This window comes from Camellia sinensis, chromosome 3 (genome assembly GCF_055761805.1).
Source record: "Camellia sinensis isolate YWXY chromosome 3, ASM5576180v1, whole genome shotgun sequence".
Lineage (NCBI taxonomy): Eukaryota > Viridiplantae > Streptophyta > Magnoliopsida > Ericales > Theaceae > Camellia > Camellia sinensis.
In genome coordinates this window covers 98,348,017-98,366,821 of record NC_138963.1, presented here as the reverse complement: position 1 = coordinate 98,366,821, position 18,805 = coordinate 98,348,017, and the positions used below count along the sequence as shown (strand labels likewise).

General features: G+C 32.4%; 1 protein-coding gene across 1 annotated transcript; it reads left to right on the top strand.

Moving 5' to 3' along the window:
• Window positions 1-13,791: 13,791 nt before the first annotated feature.
• LOC114279224 (polyol transporter 5) lies at window positions 13,792-16,327 on the top strand. The gene is made up of 3 exons (XM_082920442.1): window positions 13,792-14,185; window positions 14,585-14,947; window positions 15,069-16,327. The coding sequence occupies exons 1-3, from the start codon at window positions 14,035-14,037 to the stop codon at window positions 16,172-16,174; spliced, it is 1,620 nt and encodes a 539-aa protein (XP_082776568.1). The 5' UTR covers window positions 13,792-14,034; the 3' UTR covers window positions 16,175-16,327.
• Window positions 16,328-18,805: the final 2,478 nt, after the last annotated feature.

Below are 18,805 nucleotides of genomic sequence, written 5' to 3'. Positions count from 1 at the left end.
AATCTAGGATTACTTTTGGTTTTCTATAAGTAGTTGGTTTTCTCCCAAAACTAGACTACTCCTGAATTCCTCCAGATCTTCTTTTTGGTTCTTAAGGTTTATATCTGGGGATATTTTGTTAGTTTTCTTTGATGTTTTATTGAGTGTTCAACTCATGGTTGAAAGAGAGTACATCAAAGGTTTTGTTTGTTATACACAAGAAAGAGAGAGAGTTTTTCTTTGGTGGATTCTGAAGAATTCGAGCCTGAAGCTTCGGTGGATTCTGGAGTGGCTCATTATAAAGACAATTCTGAGGTGAAGACGGGGTTGGAAGAGGCACATAGAGGTTGGTTCAATTAAGCGTGGATTCGCTAGGTAATTGAGAGTATACCTGTGTAATTCCTTTAAATCTTCTTAGTGGATTGTTTTGTGGCTATTGCCCGTGATTTTTTAATCACAGTTGGAGGTATCCAATTGTGGTTTCTCCACGTTAAAATCGTTGTGTTGATTTGTCTTGATTGTTTGATTGGGATTGTTATATACTGCTTAATAAAATTGTTACATAATCACAAATCAATATCTAGGGGATTTCTAGATTTTTCAGACCTAAAATGAGATTTTGGTGAAATTATAGATAATTAATTCCCATTTTATTGTCTATGCACTATAGGTTTTTTTTTTTTGTTTCTTTTCAAAATTTGAAAATATTTGATTAAATTAAGTCAAAATTGAGTTGTCATTAAAAATTTTAATCAATTTGTCTTATAACTATAAATTATTTTATTAAATTTAAATGTCCACTATTTTTATGAATCGAAACCTTTTTTTTTTTTTTGTGGATAATTTTGATGAAACTTAATAGTTATTGAGGTATTATCTGGTCAGATTGAGCTACAATTGCTAAACTTTTCAAAATAAAATTAATCAAAAATTGTGTTAGGAATTTATTAAACAACGAATTTGATGTTAAAAAAAAAATATCCAGTTAAATCTATTGAGAGGAGTAAAGTGGGGGAATGGGGAGGGGATATCAGCTTGGCTCTTTCTTAGATAAAATCATTATTTTTGTTTTTGTAGCTCAAATTTATTTTGGCCCGAGTGGCTTGGCTGTCCAAAATGACGTCATTTTGGGCTCTTTTTTTTTTTTTTTTTTTTCTTTCTGTAGAAGAAGAAAAAGAAGAAAGAGGAGGAGAATGAGAAGGAAGAGAGAAGATGGAGCTGTGTGAGAGAGAGACATATCATCATCATCAACAACAACAACAACAACAAACATAACAAAGAGATAGAGATAGATCTATACACATCATCATCAACAGAGAGAGAGAGAAAGAGAGAGAGAGATAGATATACATAGAAAACAGAGAGAAAAAGAGAGAGAGAGAGAGAGAGATCTATACACACACACACACAAAAAAAGAGACACACACAGATCTGTTGATAATGGCGCTGGTGATGGCGGCAGTGGCGTGGTGATGGCGTCGGTGATGGACTCCTCTCCGTTCCCTCTTCCTCTCTCTTCTCTCTTTTTCTCTTTTTCTTCATTTTCTTCTCTTTTCTCTCTCTTTCTCACTCTATTTCAAAATATAAGAGAAAAAAAAAAAACTGCCCCAAACAACGTCGTTTTGGGCAGTCGAGCCACTCGGGCCAAACAAATTTCGAGCTACGAAGGATTATTCTAAAATCATGATTCTTTCATTATATATGTTGAAAATTACTTTTAAAGATAATTTTATATATATGTACATATAAAAAAATTAACTAAAATTATCTCATATATTTGTTTCAGTTACATTTTTATAATAAGAAATACTAAGACTATTCTCATGCACTGTATACATCACAATACATATTTAAAATAATTTTGTATATACATTTTGGTTTTTGATATTCTAAATAAGTGTACTTTTTGACTTTCTATGAAATATGAGTTGGGTTTGAAGTGATTTAGTAGAGAGGTGATGTGACTTAAATAAGATGATGTGACTTTTTTAGTACTTGTCCTAAGACATGGGATTTTTTGTTTTTGTTTTTGTTTTTTTTTGTTTTAGAAATTTGTTTAAATCCCCTCATAATAAAACTTCTATTAAGGACAAGTATAATAAAAAATCTTGAAAAATCAAACACATACCACTATTACCAAAATATCCTTAGTGAGTAATTTAATATTTTAAACTTTAAATTAATAGAATTTTTGATCTAAATGTCAATTTTTAATAAAATTAGCATTTTTAAAATTCTCATCAACATCTATCAAATAAAGTTTAGGTAGATTATGAAATTCTTTACAAAAAATATATATATATATATATTGTCTAAATTGACATAAATAATATAATTTTACTCTGTTTTACAGTAAAATGTTACTTTGTTTCACAATAAAATTTTAATGTGACTCTTAAAAAACACATTTGGGAAAAAAAATGGAAGTGGAATCTGATAAGGGCGAAAAAACGAAGGATGATTGAGAGCCATATCACGAGCTTTGACCTAACGGATATGAGACAACGTGCTGACACATAAAAAGAAAATTACATTTTCTTTGTCATAGATGATTAACGAAAATCATAATTCATAAAAACACAATTTTGTAACGAAAATCAAAATATACGATCTAAAAAATCAAATTGTTCTGTGTACTACAAATTCGTCAATTTTGATTAACGAAAAATAATAATAATAATAATAATAATAATAATAATAATAATATCAAATGCCACCAAGCTCAGATAGGTCCTTGAACAGAGAAGCCAGTGCAGAGAAAGAGAGAGAGAGAGAGCGTTGTATTCCATGTAAAAATAGAAACAAATTATTATGTCCTTCTTGATGTGTGCGTATGCGCTGGAGGGGATTTAGCAATTAAATAAATTGGGAGTGTCATTTTCTCTAAAAAGTGATCCAATGAGAGGATTTTAGCCTTTTTTTGTTGGGGGGAGGGGCTCCCTAGAAAACATTTTGTATTAGTTTAAGGTTACCAATTTTTTTTATGGAAAAAACTACTCTTAGCGTATGGTTTCATTACTCTACCATCTTTAACAACCACTACCACCTTCGATTGTCGATGACCACTTTCGACTATTATCTCCGGTCACTAGTTGCTGGAGACAACTTTTCAATGACCACCATGGAGAAATTTCACTGTGCTGAAAAGTCACTAAAATTGCAAACAGCAATGATTGAGGGCCACAATTTTTGTGGCTCAAATGGCTCAAAATTGCCAAAACGACGTCGTTTTGAGTACAAAACAACTTCAAAATTTCCAAAACGACGTCGTTTTGGCAATTTTGAGCCATTTGAGCCACAAAAATTGTGGCCCTCAAACATTTTCCAATTGCAAATAATAACTAAAAAATGCTAAATTGAAGATAATTAAAATTTAACTATTATAGTAAATGAAATTTCAGTAACTTTGTTGATTTTGGTCAATGAAATTTCATTGTATTCGTTGTTATCAACCACAATGAAATTTTGCTATGTTTAAATTATGAAATTTCAAATTAAAAGATAAAATTGTAAAACTAAGAGTCTAAAACATACTTCAACACTATCATGACAAAAATAATAGTTTCTAAAAGAAAACTATCTTGGTTTGAAGAAAATTTTAATTTAGTAATGAAATTTAGCATCTATTAACATAGAGAAATTTCACTGTGTTCACACAATAATTTCTCTATGTTTAAACAGTGAAATGCCTAATCAACACAATTATCTTGGAAAAAAAAAATCTTAGAGGAAAATTTCAATTCAATTAATGAAATTTGGTCTTTGTTAACTTTGAGAAATTTCACTACTGATTTAAGCTCACATTGTTACAAATCTAGATTAAAAGTAGGCGGTCAACACACAGATCCAGAATTTGCTTTTAACCCTAACCCCTATCACATCATGCACATAAAAATCTATACACAAAAATATCAAATTCAATGTGATATCCGCACCATGCATATCATAATTGCATTTATTTAATTATGTAAAATTTGAATTTGAATTATGTGTTATGTGTTTGATTTGTGAAATATTTGTTAGGAAATCCATTTTGAATTAGAAATTGAGAGCATAGATGATTTGAGAAACCAAAATTGATCAATTGGTCTAATTTAAAGTATAGATTCAAATGGGAATTTAATTAAAAATTTGATTCAGATTAAAAATAATTAGAAATAAACAATTAGACATAAGTGTGGTTAATTAGCCTTAAGATTGATTAATTAGCCTAATCTAATCCTATCTATATATATGTTGTAAGAGAGATTGAGCTCATTTTTCATCATCTTTTGCTGAGATTTAGAGAGAGATGCAGAGCAATCTCTAGAGAGAGAGAGTTGAAGAATCGAAGAAGAGACTCAAGAATTTGTTAGATTTCATCAAATTAAAGACTCTAGGTAAGAATTGCAACCTTAATTCTTTTAAATAATCCATCTAAGAGTTGAATTCTTGAAGTAATTGAGATCATTAGCATGTAAATTAAAAGGAATTAGCTTGAAGATGATGATAATTGAACTAGATGTATATGCATGGTTGATTATGTAATAATTTATCATTTTGAGCTTGGCTTTCATTATCATCGTTGAATTTGAGAGTTGGTTGTACATGCATCGTTGATTTCTAAAGCTTTGAGAGTTTACTTCATGAATTCATATGTTCAAGTTCGTGATTTGTCAAAGAAGAGAAAATAGTTTGAAAATCTTGCATGCGTGGAATTTTTTACTTCAATTTTGAGAAATTGATGAAGTTTTGAGAAAATGGTCATATATATATGTGTTTACTGAAGTGTTTTTATGTTTTTGAGCAAGTCAAGCATGACCTCTAAGTTTAAATTTGCATTTGGACCATTTTTCTTCAAGTGTTGAAAATCCACAATTCGTTCATACTGCTCGAGTGATGAAAAATTCGCTCAAGTACACTTTGTTAACATTAAGAACTTTTGCATTATGTTGCAAACTGCTCGAGCTAACAAGAAACCACTCAAGCGATTGAGTTATCGCTTGAGCCTACATTTGGACCATCCAAAATTTGATTTTGTAGACCTAAGTACTAAGAGCATGCATTCACCACTCGAGCGGTGAAGTGGCCGCTAAAGCAAATACCCTGTTTCCAACAAATTTTGTACATTACTTTTCGTGCGTATTTCCTATAATCTTTTAAACATTCTTAGACATTGTTTAGGTCTTATTAAGGAATTGGATTAGATAAAAAGGTGTTCGTTGAATGGTGTGTTTCAATGTGTATTTGTTTATGTGTTTTATGTTGGTCGTACATACAAGGTATAGCTTTTGTTCACGTCCAGTGTGAGTAATATTTCTATAAAGATATGTTTGATATGTATTTTGAAATTGTTACAAGAATGATGTTATGAAATGTTATTTTATACGAATGAATGAAGATCCTTTTTGTAATGTATTTGTGGCATCCTTTAGTGAGGCCCTGCTTGGGAGATATAATATTATAGCCCTTTGAATGTTTGAAGTACAAAGATCTCTGGACCTTTATGGTCCCGATGTTAGACCTATATGGACCTTTCGAATAGACCTTGATGGTCCCTTTGAATTAGGCTTATTGGCCCCTTTGTTACTCTATTAGATGTTATCACCTATAATGCTTTGGTAATGGACTTCGATATAACAAAAGCTTTGTTTGAATTCGTTATATGATTTGTCTGGAATTATAAGACATGATTTGAATTATGTTGGACTTCATTCATTAACCTCTTTATTTTAGTATTTCTCATTGGGTTTTAGCTCATCCCTTCCCCTATGTAGGTGAGCATTTGGGAGACGAAGCTTAGAGTTTGCCTTGGGATTCAACCTTTTGTGAAGCCAACTATGGAGTGCCTTCGAGATGAGGCGTTTGCTTGGACTTTGAAGAGTCAAGCTTTTGTTAAACTATTTTGTTTTTGTTTATTAAGTCTTTTGTATGTTGTTTGTATGTAAGATAAGTCTTTAACGTTTTGAAAATATTGTAGGTTTTGAATGCTTTGATATACATATATATATATATATATATAATGAGGTTTATCATGTAAACACAGCTCAATATACTTGTTTATTATTGTATTTACTTCCGCTTCAGGCCCCGATATTTCATTAATATTTTGTATTTGTCTAAGAGGTAGTAGGTAATCTTTGATTACTGGTCGGTTATGATCCAAACCTCTAAGGCCGGGTTTGGGTAATGACATTCGAGGTCGGCGAAGTTGAAAAAATATTAGATTTTTTGACATATACGCATCTATACACACCCGAACACATGCGCGCGTGCGCGCACATACACACACACACACACACACACACACATATATATATATATAAATTGAAAGAGACGCCCTTACAACTGTACTAGAATTTGTAGTTGTTGGTCTTGAGTATAATTGTTGGAACAATCTTCTATAAAAAATAAAAAATAAAAAATAAAAAATAAAAAATTGAAACAAATCAAACAAATAAAAAATAAATTACTTACCAAATTTATTTTACTGAACCAAATAAATAATTAAAAGATCATGTTGAGTGTGTGACACTTTGTCCTTAAGACAGATTCGCCCCTCTACGGTGCTTACAGATTAATGGCGTCTATCTCCCAGGATACAATGATCTTCACAAATTGTAGTAGCACTCCAAACAATTTGTACGACAAACAAAACCTGTGTTCTAAACTTTCTGAATTTTTTTCTAAAAAATTAAATATGAAGAACAATGTAACCAAAGAGCAAAACTGGAAGAAACCAAGAGAATTTCAAAGTTTTTTGGATGTTTTCCTAGAGCCAAAACTACTGGAAATGAATATGATTTTATAGGCTTCATGACAGACTTGAACAGTTCTGAAACTTGAATGAACAAATGCAAATTCAAATTGAACAGGTACAACTTCAAACTAGAAAGATCTGTTAACTGCAGCAGTTATAAAACTGCCTAGAACTGCTGGGCAGTTTTTTTGATCTATTTAAACATTTGAACCTGTTGAACCTCATATTGAATATGTTCAAATCTGCCAAGGCAAATTTAAATCTGTTTGGGAAAATAGAATCTATTCGGTGCAAAAGCAATTTCAAAACCTATTTGGACAGATTAATCTGTTGTGGAATTGATCTGAAAGAGGCACAATTTTTGGACACAAAATTTGAATTCAAATTTGAATTAAATTCAATTTGAAATTCAAATAATTTCCTGTAAGAATTTGAAAAAATTCAAATAAATTTTGTTCAAAAAATTAATGTTAGAACCGACCCGACCCACAACCTACACCTGCGCCTGGCACGGCTAGGCTGGCTAGTTGGACGGCGGTGTGCGCGTGTGGTGGTTTGAGCCAAGGTTCTATTTGTCCATAACTCATTCCTTCTACAAACTTGGGGTGCCCCTTGGGGCCCAACCCAAGTGTTGCCACCTAGAACTTATATACACATATAAGTTCTTTTAGATTTCTAATGTGGGACAAACATTACAAGGAAACTCACATTTAATTCTTGAATTGTCCATTCCACGAACTCGAAAACGACGCCAAGTTCCCATTCACTCATAAATGGTTTTGACGAACCGTCTTCACCGTGTGACTTGCTACGCGGCAAGGAACACGTTACCTCTTTGGACCCACTCCAAAAGACGTGTGGAACCCTCTCTATTTTGGGCTCAAAATTGGCCCAAAATAAGCCTATAAAACTAAAATTTTCAACAATAATATCATCAACAAAAGCTTTAGATATGAGCAGTGGTTACAAATGATGATGACACGGTTCAAATCTATACAAACAACAACAACTATTTCAAGTCTTGAGAATGGTAGCAGTGACGAAGATGGATCCAGTTGAGGCGCTTGTAACACCCCAACATAAATAGACATTCTACTCCATTAAAATATTCATAAAACATGTGAAAACTTGTCATTTATACAACAATTTTACATTAGAGTCCTTTAAGTTCTTACAAGATTCAATACATGCTTTATTTTACAACGCGAAACTATGAGACATGATTGAAATGAAATGATATCTAACTTATACAAGTTAATGTCTTAAAGGTTACAAATTTCCAACTCTTGGCCCAATCACTGCCAATGAGTTATAACTCAACACAAAGAAGTCATTGGCTTTACATACATAAACAAAACAGTAAAATGAGTATCAAGCTCTAACTTCTTCCTTAGTCATCACCTTGGCAAAGGTACGCCATTCAACCTGAAAATGGTTTTCTACGTAGGGTGAACATAAAGCCTAGTAGAGATAATCTTAATGACATGTATGATGCTTAACAATGCCATAAGGTGAATGCATATCAAATGCCATGATAAAACATGTGTTTTTCTGTTTTGAAATGATGTCATGCAAGAATATAAATATTAAATTAATTAGACTGTGTTTAGTGTAGTTTTGAAAACTTAATTCCACCCCTCCATTTGCATGCATTGTTTGGATAGAGTTTTGAAATTGTGATTCCACCACACATTTCAAAACATATTTCTCTTTCCTGTTTGGCTACTCTCTCTCTCTCTCTCTTTCATGTTTTCCATTCTAAAAAGAAGAGGATTTTTGAATTTTGGGTCTACCCGGTCATCCTCCTGGACGTCCCTCTGGATGTCTGGCCGATTGACCGAAACAGTGTTTTCTTTTTGGCACTTGTTATTTATATATTTTAAATAAAAAATATTTTTAAAATTTTTTATGAGTTTTGAATAGAATTTTGAGTTATGTATTGGTTATGAGTTGTAAATTTTTTAATCAAATATCATATGTCACATCACTCAATTCAAACTCAATTTAAAACTCTTTTCAAAACTCATAACCAAACAAATTTTCTGCATCCAAATCATAATTCCAAAACTCACAAACTCAAAATACAACTTTATTCTCAAATCATAATTCTAAAGCTCTACCAAACACCACATTATTCTTTCCTTTAAAACAGATAACAGGGCAGTAAATACAAATATTGGGAATCTCTAGGTATGTGCATAAATGTAGGTTATAAAAGCACTACTAAAACCACTTCACCGATATTATCCGGAAGGAAGGTATCCTAACCGCACGGATTTTTAGTCTTTCACCAAGGATACACAGGCCAACTTAAATAACCACACTCCATATCCAGATTCCACAAGGTATTTATCCATTTTCTCAAACCAATACAAGTTTCCTAATACAACGTTTCCAAAACATAAAGTCTTCAGTTCATGAATCCATGATGCGTATAATGCAATAAATGATTTGTAAACAGTCCAATTGCCTAATTCACATGCAATTTCTAACACACGACAATGTTGTCCTCCACAAATAGCCAAAACAATTATCTCTAATGCAATTATTAAAAAAAAAAAAAAACAACAATAACAATAATAATATCCAATGATATGAAAAGTCGGAATCTCCATGATTTTTACAAATCTCTATGATTCCCAGTAAACAATATTCACACTCCTTACAAATATTATAAATTTCAACAGAAATATTCAATTTCCAAAAAGAACATTCAAATAGTTTTCAATCAAACTCAACATTTCCAAAAAGTATAATCATTATTCGTTATTTCCAACGGTTCAAAAACATTTCCAACCAAACCTCATTTCTCAAAAGTCCCATAACATTTACAAATTCATTCCCTTTTCAAAACTCCAAACAAATTCTAGGTTTTTATAAAACTTTGGGGTTTCTTTCCGAAAATACCATTTTCCATGAAATCTCATTATACAACAACCACAAGCTTACCAATTTCAAACCATTACCGATAAGCAAGAGTTTTCCCTGAATTAGTGCATTTATACAAATATAACATAAACCTACATTTTCCGAAAACTCTTAACTATCAAAACTAGCATATAAGAACGCTAAATAACATGGACATCGTTAAGTAAACCCGCACCTCAAAGCAAGAAAAGGAAATACTCAAAGCTCAAATTTTGACGGCAATGAATATACGAACTTTTCAGATCAAATCGAAGCCCTCAACACCCTCCACCTTAAAGTCTTAAGCACTAGGGATGAGAAATGTGTAGAAGTAGATGACAACCAAGGCTTTAAGGTTTTATGGCTCAAAAATGAAGGAATAGTAGAGAGAGAGAGAGAGACAGAAGAAGATGAGTCAAAATAGATATGTTTTGCTTTTTTGCTGATATTTATATAGCAGGCACATTTCGGGCGTAAAAAACACAATTACAGGCGCCACCAAGTTGCAAGCTCAATGTACAAATCGCAACCTACCTCACGGCTCCTAGCAACCCACTCAACTTTACTCCCATAAACAAGCTTGAAGATGCGGCAACCCATCGCAGGTGCGACCTTAGAGCACACTACATCATAGGCGTGATAGAAACCACCGTGACTGCGACCAGCCAACATAGACAGACTGCTCACTGGTTTTTGGGTTCAAAACTAAGGTTCCTGGTAATAAAAGAGACCTAACACAAATAAATGCAACCCACGACAAGTGTTAACCCAAAACAAAAGAACAGGAAATGTCAGGTCCTAACCCGAACAACTATAGCGCTGGTGGACACCGATGTGTAATTGTTGATTGGAGAGAGAAACAACGTATAAAAAAGTTCAAGAGAAAATATAGGATTTCTAGGGTTAAAAAAATGTTGAACCATATATGTTAAAATTTGCCATTATCCTTCCAAAATTTCAAATCCTTAGGAGCTTCACTACCAAGTTAGTTTTTGATGTCCTCCAACTCTTACACAAACATGTATGAGGACCTTTTCCTAATTTTTCCAAACTACATACTTAAATTATTCAAGTAAATTTAAGATATATTATTTCTAAGAAACTTTTATTTTAGGGAGAGGCTTCTCTCCAGTTGGGATGTTGTTGGGCCTTCGCAGGCCCACCACTGAATTCGCATCGATAATCTGAACCATTCAATATCTAGGACTCATCGAATATTTCATCCTTATAAAAAATCACATGGATCGGATATCAAAAGCACCCTCCAATCCAATTTAGACTGGAGAGAAGTCTTGCCCTTTATTTTATACATTTCATAGGTCTTCAATGTATAGATCGTATGTAAAAGTTAAATACAACAATTTGATCTTAAGCTCTAATTGCTATTAATTATTTTTAAAACTATTTTTGGTTAATTAAATAAAAAAATATATGTTTATTTTTAAATAAAAGAGTTAAAGGTTGTGTTTGATTCATTGAACAACTAGAAGAGATTGATCATTCTATCCAAATCTTAATTTTCATGTTTAATTAACTAAAAAAATAATAATAGAATACATTACAAATAAAATCAATATTCATCCAGAAATGATCATTCTCATGAAAATCTAAGAAATTATCTAATTCTGTTACATTTCATTTTAATAAATCAAACAGACATAAAAAAAAAAAAAAATTAATGATTTACTTCATGTGCAGTACTTCTCGTGCCGACTCATGGGCGAAAACTAACTTGCATAGTTGGTCTTGATTGATTCCCCATGAGTCCGCATTTTAAAATTACTCATTTGATAATATTTTTTTTAGTACTGTTATATTTTTTAATTTTACTTTTAAAGATGGGATCTACTCTCATGTAAAGCCATGTTACACGTGTTTTCTTCCCATTTTTAATCCTCTTACTTCCACATCATTGGGGTGAAATTGAAAAGGTAAAATTAAGGGATAAATAATTTTTCTATTTTTTAAAGAAAAATACTTGAGACTCGAAATATTACCCATAATAATGTGTATATCTGTCAAATTTTTATTTGTCAAATATTCTATTATGTGAAGTTTAATCTCAATATCACATTATTATGAGTGGTCTAAAGGTTGTAAATGAGGAGATGTAAGATTATTATTATTTTAAATCATGCCTCCCATAAATTTTTTTTTTAAAAAAATGTACTTCTATCTATAGAAGAGGAGAGCTTCTCTTACTTCAATTGATAAAAAAATATTGAGCATAGCGTTGACACCATCTTATCTAAAGTTACTAATTAATAAAATTACAAATTCATCGTGTAATTTTTTTAATGTTCGAGTGTCTGATCCAATTTAGAGGCACGTTAACTAATTTCAAAATTCACTCAAAATGTTCTTCTACGTGAATCAGATGAATTTTGAATATTAAGAATTATTTTTAAAATAAGTTAAAATTTGATTTTTTTTTTAAAACCTTGTTTAAAAAATCATATAAAAAAATAAAAAGATAATATGATCTTAAAAAATTAACTTTTAATTGAATTGCCAAAATAAGACTAACTCTTATCTTTTGTTAATGCTGTCACTTGATATGACATTCAATATTTAGCCTGTGTTTGGCAAGGGCTTTTTCAGGTTTTTTTGGCTATTTTAGCCACAAAAAACAAAATAGGCTATTTTAGCCATAACAAACAAAACATCACATCCAACCTATAATCATTACATTCTTCTCTCACAAAAAAAGTCAAAAAAGTCAAAAAGTCAAAAAGCCCTTCTCAAACCAAGTTTTTTAGCCCAGGCTAAAATAGCCAAAAAAGCCAAAAAGCCAAAAAGCCAACCCACTTCCCAAACGGAGGCTTACTTGAGTGTATGGTTTTAAAAATTGGGCTGGACTAGTCGGTTCGAGCAATTGAACGGTTAATGGGTCAGGGTTTCGCTTCGCATATATTTTGTAAACTGTTTCAAGCCAAAAACCGGTCTATTTAGAGAAAATCAGAAAAACCAGCGGTTGGACCGCCGAACTGGGTGACCAAGCGATGGGTCAGTCAAATTGGCCGGGTTGATGAAATTAAAAATTTTAATTTTTTTTGATATTTTCTGCCTATTTTTTTTTATATTCTCTCTCTCTTGTCTTTCTTTCTTTCTTACTATATATATATATATATATAATAAAATTTTAATTAGAAACTCTCTTTCAAGAGTCTACTCTGGTAAGAAATCTCATTGAGAGCTTGAAATTATTGTGAAAATCTCTAACTATTTATAAGAAAAAAAAATTCTTGTAAAAAAAATTTCAAGAAATCCATGTGAGATTCAATCAATTTTATGGGAAGGAAACTTGAAATTTTGATATCCTTAAAATTTTTTGCTCATCATTCAATCAAATTATTTGAATTAAAATCATATGGGGGGAATATTAAGGCCAAGTTTAGGAAGATTAAATAAGTGTACTTTTTGAATTTTTTTGTATTATGTGTAGAAAAAGTAGAGAGGAGATGTTGATTGATGTGACCCAAAAAAGATAAAAGGATGAAATAAGTGCACTTTTTTAAGTTAGCCAAACCTGGCCTAAATATTTGGTTTCTTATACCAAAATTAAAATTAATAGTATATATTGTTATATTTTTTAGTAAAAAAATATTATGAGAAATACTTAAGATAATTTAATATTTTTAATTTTTTTTAATTTATAATTTTATTACTTATATTTTTATTTAAATATTTCATTTTCTAATTCGCACGCCCATCCGATTTTTAAAAGATTGCTCCATTGAGGTCCAGCTACTGCAGATAAATCCTGCAACTTGGGTAACAAAACAGATGGGTCAACAGTGATTATGTGAAAATTCATGTTCTTCAAATACAGCAATGTTAGGTATCATGAAAAATCTTTTATGAAAATAATCATGAAAGCTTTGTGACCCTTGAATTACACTTAGAATAAAGCATTACACACTAATCAAGGTGATCCAAAGATCATAAATTTTTCATAATTATTTTCATGACAAAATTTTCATGATCCCTAACTTTTTCTCTTCAAATATTACTCCACAATATTTATTACTTAATAAAAATTAAATTATTTTTAAAAACACAATAAAAAATTTGTTAGATCCTACTATTTTAATAAATAAATATCAAATTGAATTATCATCCGGCATTGGCTACTTAAAAAAAATAAAATAAATAAACAAATCTCCCTTAGAGTCAAACTCATCTTGTGATATATTATAATAAGCATCATCATCATCAATGATGAGGTATGCTCATCACTGTATGTCTATTATTTATACTACACAGCTATAGCTTAACCCACCACAGCAACAAGAACGAAACAACTCTCCGTATACCCTCTGTTCATGTCCATTTGAAATAATATATATAACCGGAAATACTCACATCCTCTCTCTCTCTCTCTCTCTCTCTCTCTCTCTCTCTAAAAGATGGCTGACCGGAAGCCTCAGAACAATGGGTTTTCCGGCCAGACTCAGACACCCATTCCAGCTCTCGATCCACCGCAGAAACCAAAACGAAACAAGTATGCCTTTGCTTGTGCCATTTTAGCTTCCATGACTTCCATCTTACTTGGTTATGGTGAGTTTTATCATCCAAACACTTCTTTCTAAGTATTGGTTGTGCATGTCCTTTTCGTTTTCTGTTTTCATTAGAAAAGTGTTTTTGAGAAAATTATTTTCCGATTTGAAAACAGTAATGCTACGAATTATGAAGAAAATATCATAAAAATAATCATAAAAAAATTTTCACCTTTCAATTACACATTTGTTTGTTTTCAAAGATAAAAATAAAAAATAAAAAAAAGAAAACAGCTGATGTTTATAAGTACAGCTGATGTTTTCAAAGGAAACAAAATAATCATGTTTACTATACAGCTGATGTTTATAAATATATATATATATATATATTGAAAAGTTCATTTTCCAAGAAAGTTATGAGCAAAAGCTAAAGAAAATTACGGGTGACAAATATGTGCAGATATTGGAGTGATGAGCGGAGCAGGACCGTTCATCCAGGAGGACCTGAAGATCTCGGACCCCCAGCTGGAAATCCTGATGGGCATCCTCAACGTCTACTCCCTCCTCGGTTCCGCCGCCGCAGGGCGAACCTCCGATTGGGTGGGGCGCCGGTACACCATCGTCCTCGCCTCCGCTATCTTCTTCGTGGGAGCCATCCTCATGGGCTTCGCCACCAGCTACGCCTTCCTCATGGTCGGCCGCTTCGTCGCCGGCGTCGGCGTTGGCTATGCCCTCATGATCGCCCCCGTCTACACCGCCGAGGTCTCCCCCGCCGCCTCTCGTGGCTTCCTCGTATCTTTCCCCGAAGTCTTCATCAACGCCGGTATATATCATTCCTATTTCTTTCTCATCCTATACAAACCATATATATATACATACAAAACTATGTAGTACACACATAAGTTAAATTAAAAAAAATAAAAAAAAATTCTTTGCATTTTTAGGTATATTGCTGGGATATATATCAAACTATGCGTTCTCGAAGCTTCCACTTCACTTAGGATGGCGATTAATGCTCGGAGTCGGAGCCATTCCCTCGGTGTTCTTGGCGTTGGGGGTCCTCGCTATGCCGGAGTCGCCACGGTGGCTCGTTTTACAAGGTCGGCTGGGCGACGCCAAGCGAGTCCTGGACAAGACCTCCGACTCCAAAGAGGAGGCTCAGCTGCGGCTCGCCGACATCAAGGAAGCCGCCGGAATTCCAGAGGAGTGCAACGACGACGTCGTTCAGGTGTCGAAAAGGAGTCACGGCGAAGATGTTTGGAAGGAGCTGTTCCTCCACCCGACGCCGACCGTCAAGCACATCCTGCTCGCCGGCGTTGGAATTCACTTCTTCCAACAAACGTCTGGCATAGACGCTGTCGTTTTGTACAGCCCGAAAATATTCGAGAAAGCGGGTATAACAAACAAAGACTTGAAGCTACTCGCCACTGTGGCCGTTGGATTTGTCAAGACTCTGTTCATTCTCGTGGCAACATTTTTACTTGATCGGATCGGGCGAAGACCATTACTTTTGACCAGCGTTGCCGGTATGATCGTGTCCCTGGCGAGTCTAGGGATGAGTTTGACTATCATAGATCACTCCGATAAGAAAGTGATCTGGGCCGTTGCTTTGGCGATCACGTCAATCCTAGCATATGTTGCCACGTTCTCGATTGGGATGGGGCCCATCACGTGGGTCTACAGCTCGGAAATTTTTCCACTGAAACTGCGGGCACAAGGGACAAGCGTGGGTGTGGCAGTTAATCGTGTGATGAGTGGAACTATATCGATGACTTTTCTGTCTCTCTACAAAGCCATCACCATAGGTGGTGCCTTCTTTCTCTTCATGGGAGTTGCCATGGTTGGTTGGGTGTTCTTTTACACATTACTTCCAGAAACACAGGGTAAAACCCTTGAAGAAATGCAAGTATTGTTTGGCACTTTCTTTAGGTGGAGGTCAACCATGAGAGAATTGGAGAAAAACAAGAATGGAGTTAATAGTACCGGTGATGGTAACGATAATAAGGGTATCAGTAATGGTCAGATTCAGTTGGGAACAACTAAGGGCTAGATGTTAGGATTAGGTGGTTTGCCAAACAATGACCAGCTTTCATGTTGTTTACAATATGTATTTTCATTTCAGTACTTCTAAATTATCACTTGAAAAAATGATTGAAATGAATATCCTGTCAAAAAAAAAAAAAAAAACAAAACAAAACAAAAACTAAAGGAAGTAAAAGTGGAAGAAAATGTCAGTGATCATATACAGTGGAAAAGAAGAAAAATTGTTGTATAACAATGAATGAATTGGAAAATGAAGAAAGAAAAAGTTTTATTTCCAATTTTGATATTGGTGGATGTATTGAGATTTGATGTACTTTTATATGAATGTGTGGCAATAGTCGAGAGATGCTCCAAATAACTAATGTTGTGTTAATTGTGAGATTTAGGAAAAAAATTTAGAAAGAATATATATGTATATATTTATAAATTTAAATCTCTTCTCAAATTTTCTATTCAACCATAAACACTGCGAAAAAAATTCTTCCTATCCAATTATTGGGGAGAGCATGTGTTGGATGTGCACGGTACTTTGCCTCCGTTTGGGAAGTGGATTGGCTTTTTGGCTTTTTAGTTTTTTTGGCTATTTTAGCCTGGGCTAAAAAGCTTGGTTTGGGAAGGACTTTTTGGCTTTTTGGATTTTTTGACTTTTTTTGTGAGAGAAGAATGTAATGATGATAGGTTGGATGTGATGTTTTGTTTGTTATGGCTAAAATAGCCTATTTTATTTTTTGTGGCTAAAATAGCCAAAAAAGCCTGAAAATCAACTTGCCAAACAGAGGCTTTGTGTGTATGGCATTTTGGGGGTGTTTGTAAAGAAAAAAAAATAGCCTAATTTAGGCTAAAATTTACAAAAAATCAAAATAGGCTAAAATAACTAATAAGACAAAATATCACATCAAACCCATAATCATTTCACTTTTTCTCTCACAAATACCACATCTAACCATAAAAAAATCTAATCATCTTTCCAAACACAAAAATTTTAGCCTATCAAAATAGCCAAAAACTAAAATAGCCTACTAAAATAGCAATTTCCCAAACGAAGCCTTTGTGTGTATGGCGTTGTTTGGAAACTTTGGTTTTTGGAGTTTTTTTTTAATTTTTTTCACTACAAGATAAATGTTTTATAAAAAAATAAAAAAAAATTCAAACAAAATATCACATCAAATCCTATAATCATTTTATTTTTTCTCTTACAAATATCACATCGAATCACAAAAAAATTTTAACTATATTCCTAAACACAATTTTTTTTTTTTTAATAATATCCTACAACTAAATTTTTTTAAAAAAAACCTATTTTCCAAACACCCACTATGTATGGGTGTGTGTAGTTTCTCAAATGATAAAAGTGGGAATGTTCTAATGCTTCGCCTTCACAATTGTAAGTTTGATGAGGCAAAAAAAAAAAAAAAAATCATATTGGCGGCAATCACAAATATCATCTTCGAATGATTTGTTTATTTTATTGTATTTCAGTACTTCTAAATTATCACTTTGAAAAAAAGATTGAAATGAATATCCTATGAAAAAGTAAAGAAAAAAAAGAAGGAAATAAAAGTGGAAGAAAATGTCAGTGATCATATACAGTGGAGAAGAAGAAAAATTGTAGTAGTATAACAATGAATGAACTGGAGAATGAAGAAAGAAAATGTTTTATTTCCAATTTTGATATTGGTGGATGTATTGAGATTTGATGCACTTCTATATGAATGTGGGGGCAATAGTCAAGAGATGCTCCAAATAGGTAATGTTGTGTTAATTGGGGATTTAGAAATGGATTTAAAAAGAATATATATATGGATTTAAATTTTTTCCTAATTTTTTTTACCTAAATATAAACCTAAAGTAAAAGATTCATCCTCTCCAATTATTGGGGAGAGCATGTGTTGAATGTGCACGGACCTTGTGTGTACTTAGTGGTTCGACACATGCATTGCTTGTGGTACGTGATTTTTTTTATTAATTGTCAATATTGTAATAATGCGTGTCACTTAAATTGATATGTGATATATATATATATACATATATATATATATAAAGTATAGAGACTTGTGTGAATAAATTGATCTGTATCCGAAATACAACTAAGCAAGAAATGAATACATACTCGGTCGAAAAATTTAAATGATAAATAAAAATTTTTATAAACATAATCATTAATTTATAGCTAAATTGTTGATATCACAATCTTATTTTAAACAATAAACATAAACTGGTCCTTTAAATATATAGTATTACAAAAATATTTTTCTATCATCTTCCCACTTCAATTTTTCGTAATCCGTATATGTAATACAATTGAAAGTATGAAATTAATTGCACAATTTACAATTTTATTTAATAGTTCATCTCATAATACAATTCATTGAACCCACTATTACATATTGTTAGAAATTAGGCGCCCATGTGGCATGACCCTTACAACCTTTTGAACCTGAACCTTTTGAACCTTATCCATGTAAGTTTGAATTTGAATTCAAAACTTATTTGGATAACCATTCAGGATATCTATATCTATCATATCAATAGATATGGATAGATGGATAGATAGATATTGGTTATATATCAGATTATATGGTTAATCTAAAGATATATGTATATCAGATATACGTTATGTGGTTTTTACCCATAACAT

Excerpts from the sequence above, each read along its gene's own strand:
- LOC114279224 (XM_082920442.1), top strand. The coding sequence starts at position 14,035 with ATGGCTGACCGGAAGCCTCAGAACAATGGGTTTTCCGGCCAGACTCAG. Across the intron at positions 14,186-14,584 it reads TTCCATCTTACTTGGTTATG|ATATTGGAGTGATGAGCGGA; the intron begins GTGAGTTTTATC and ends AAATATGTGCAG. Across the intron at positions 14,948-15,068 it reads CGAAGTCTTCATCAACGCCG|GTATATTGCTGGGATATATA; the intron begins GTATATATCATT and ends TTGCATTTTTAG.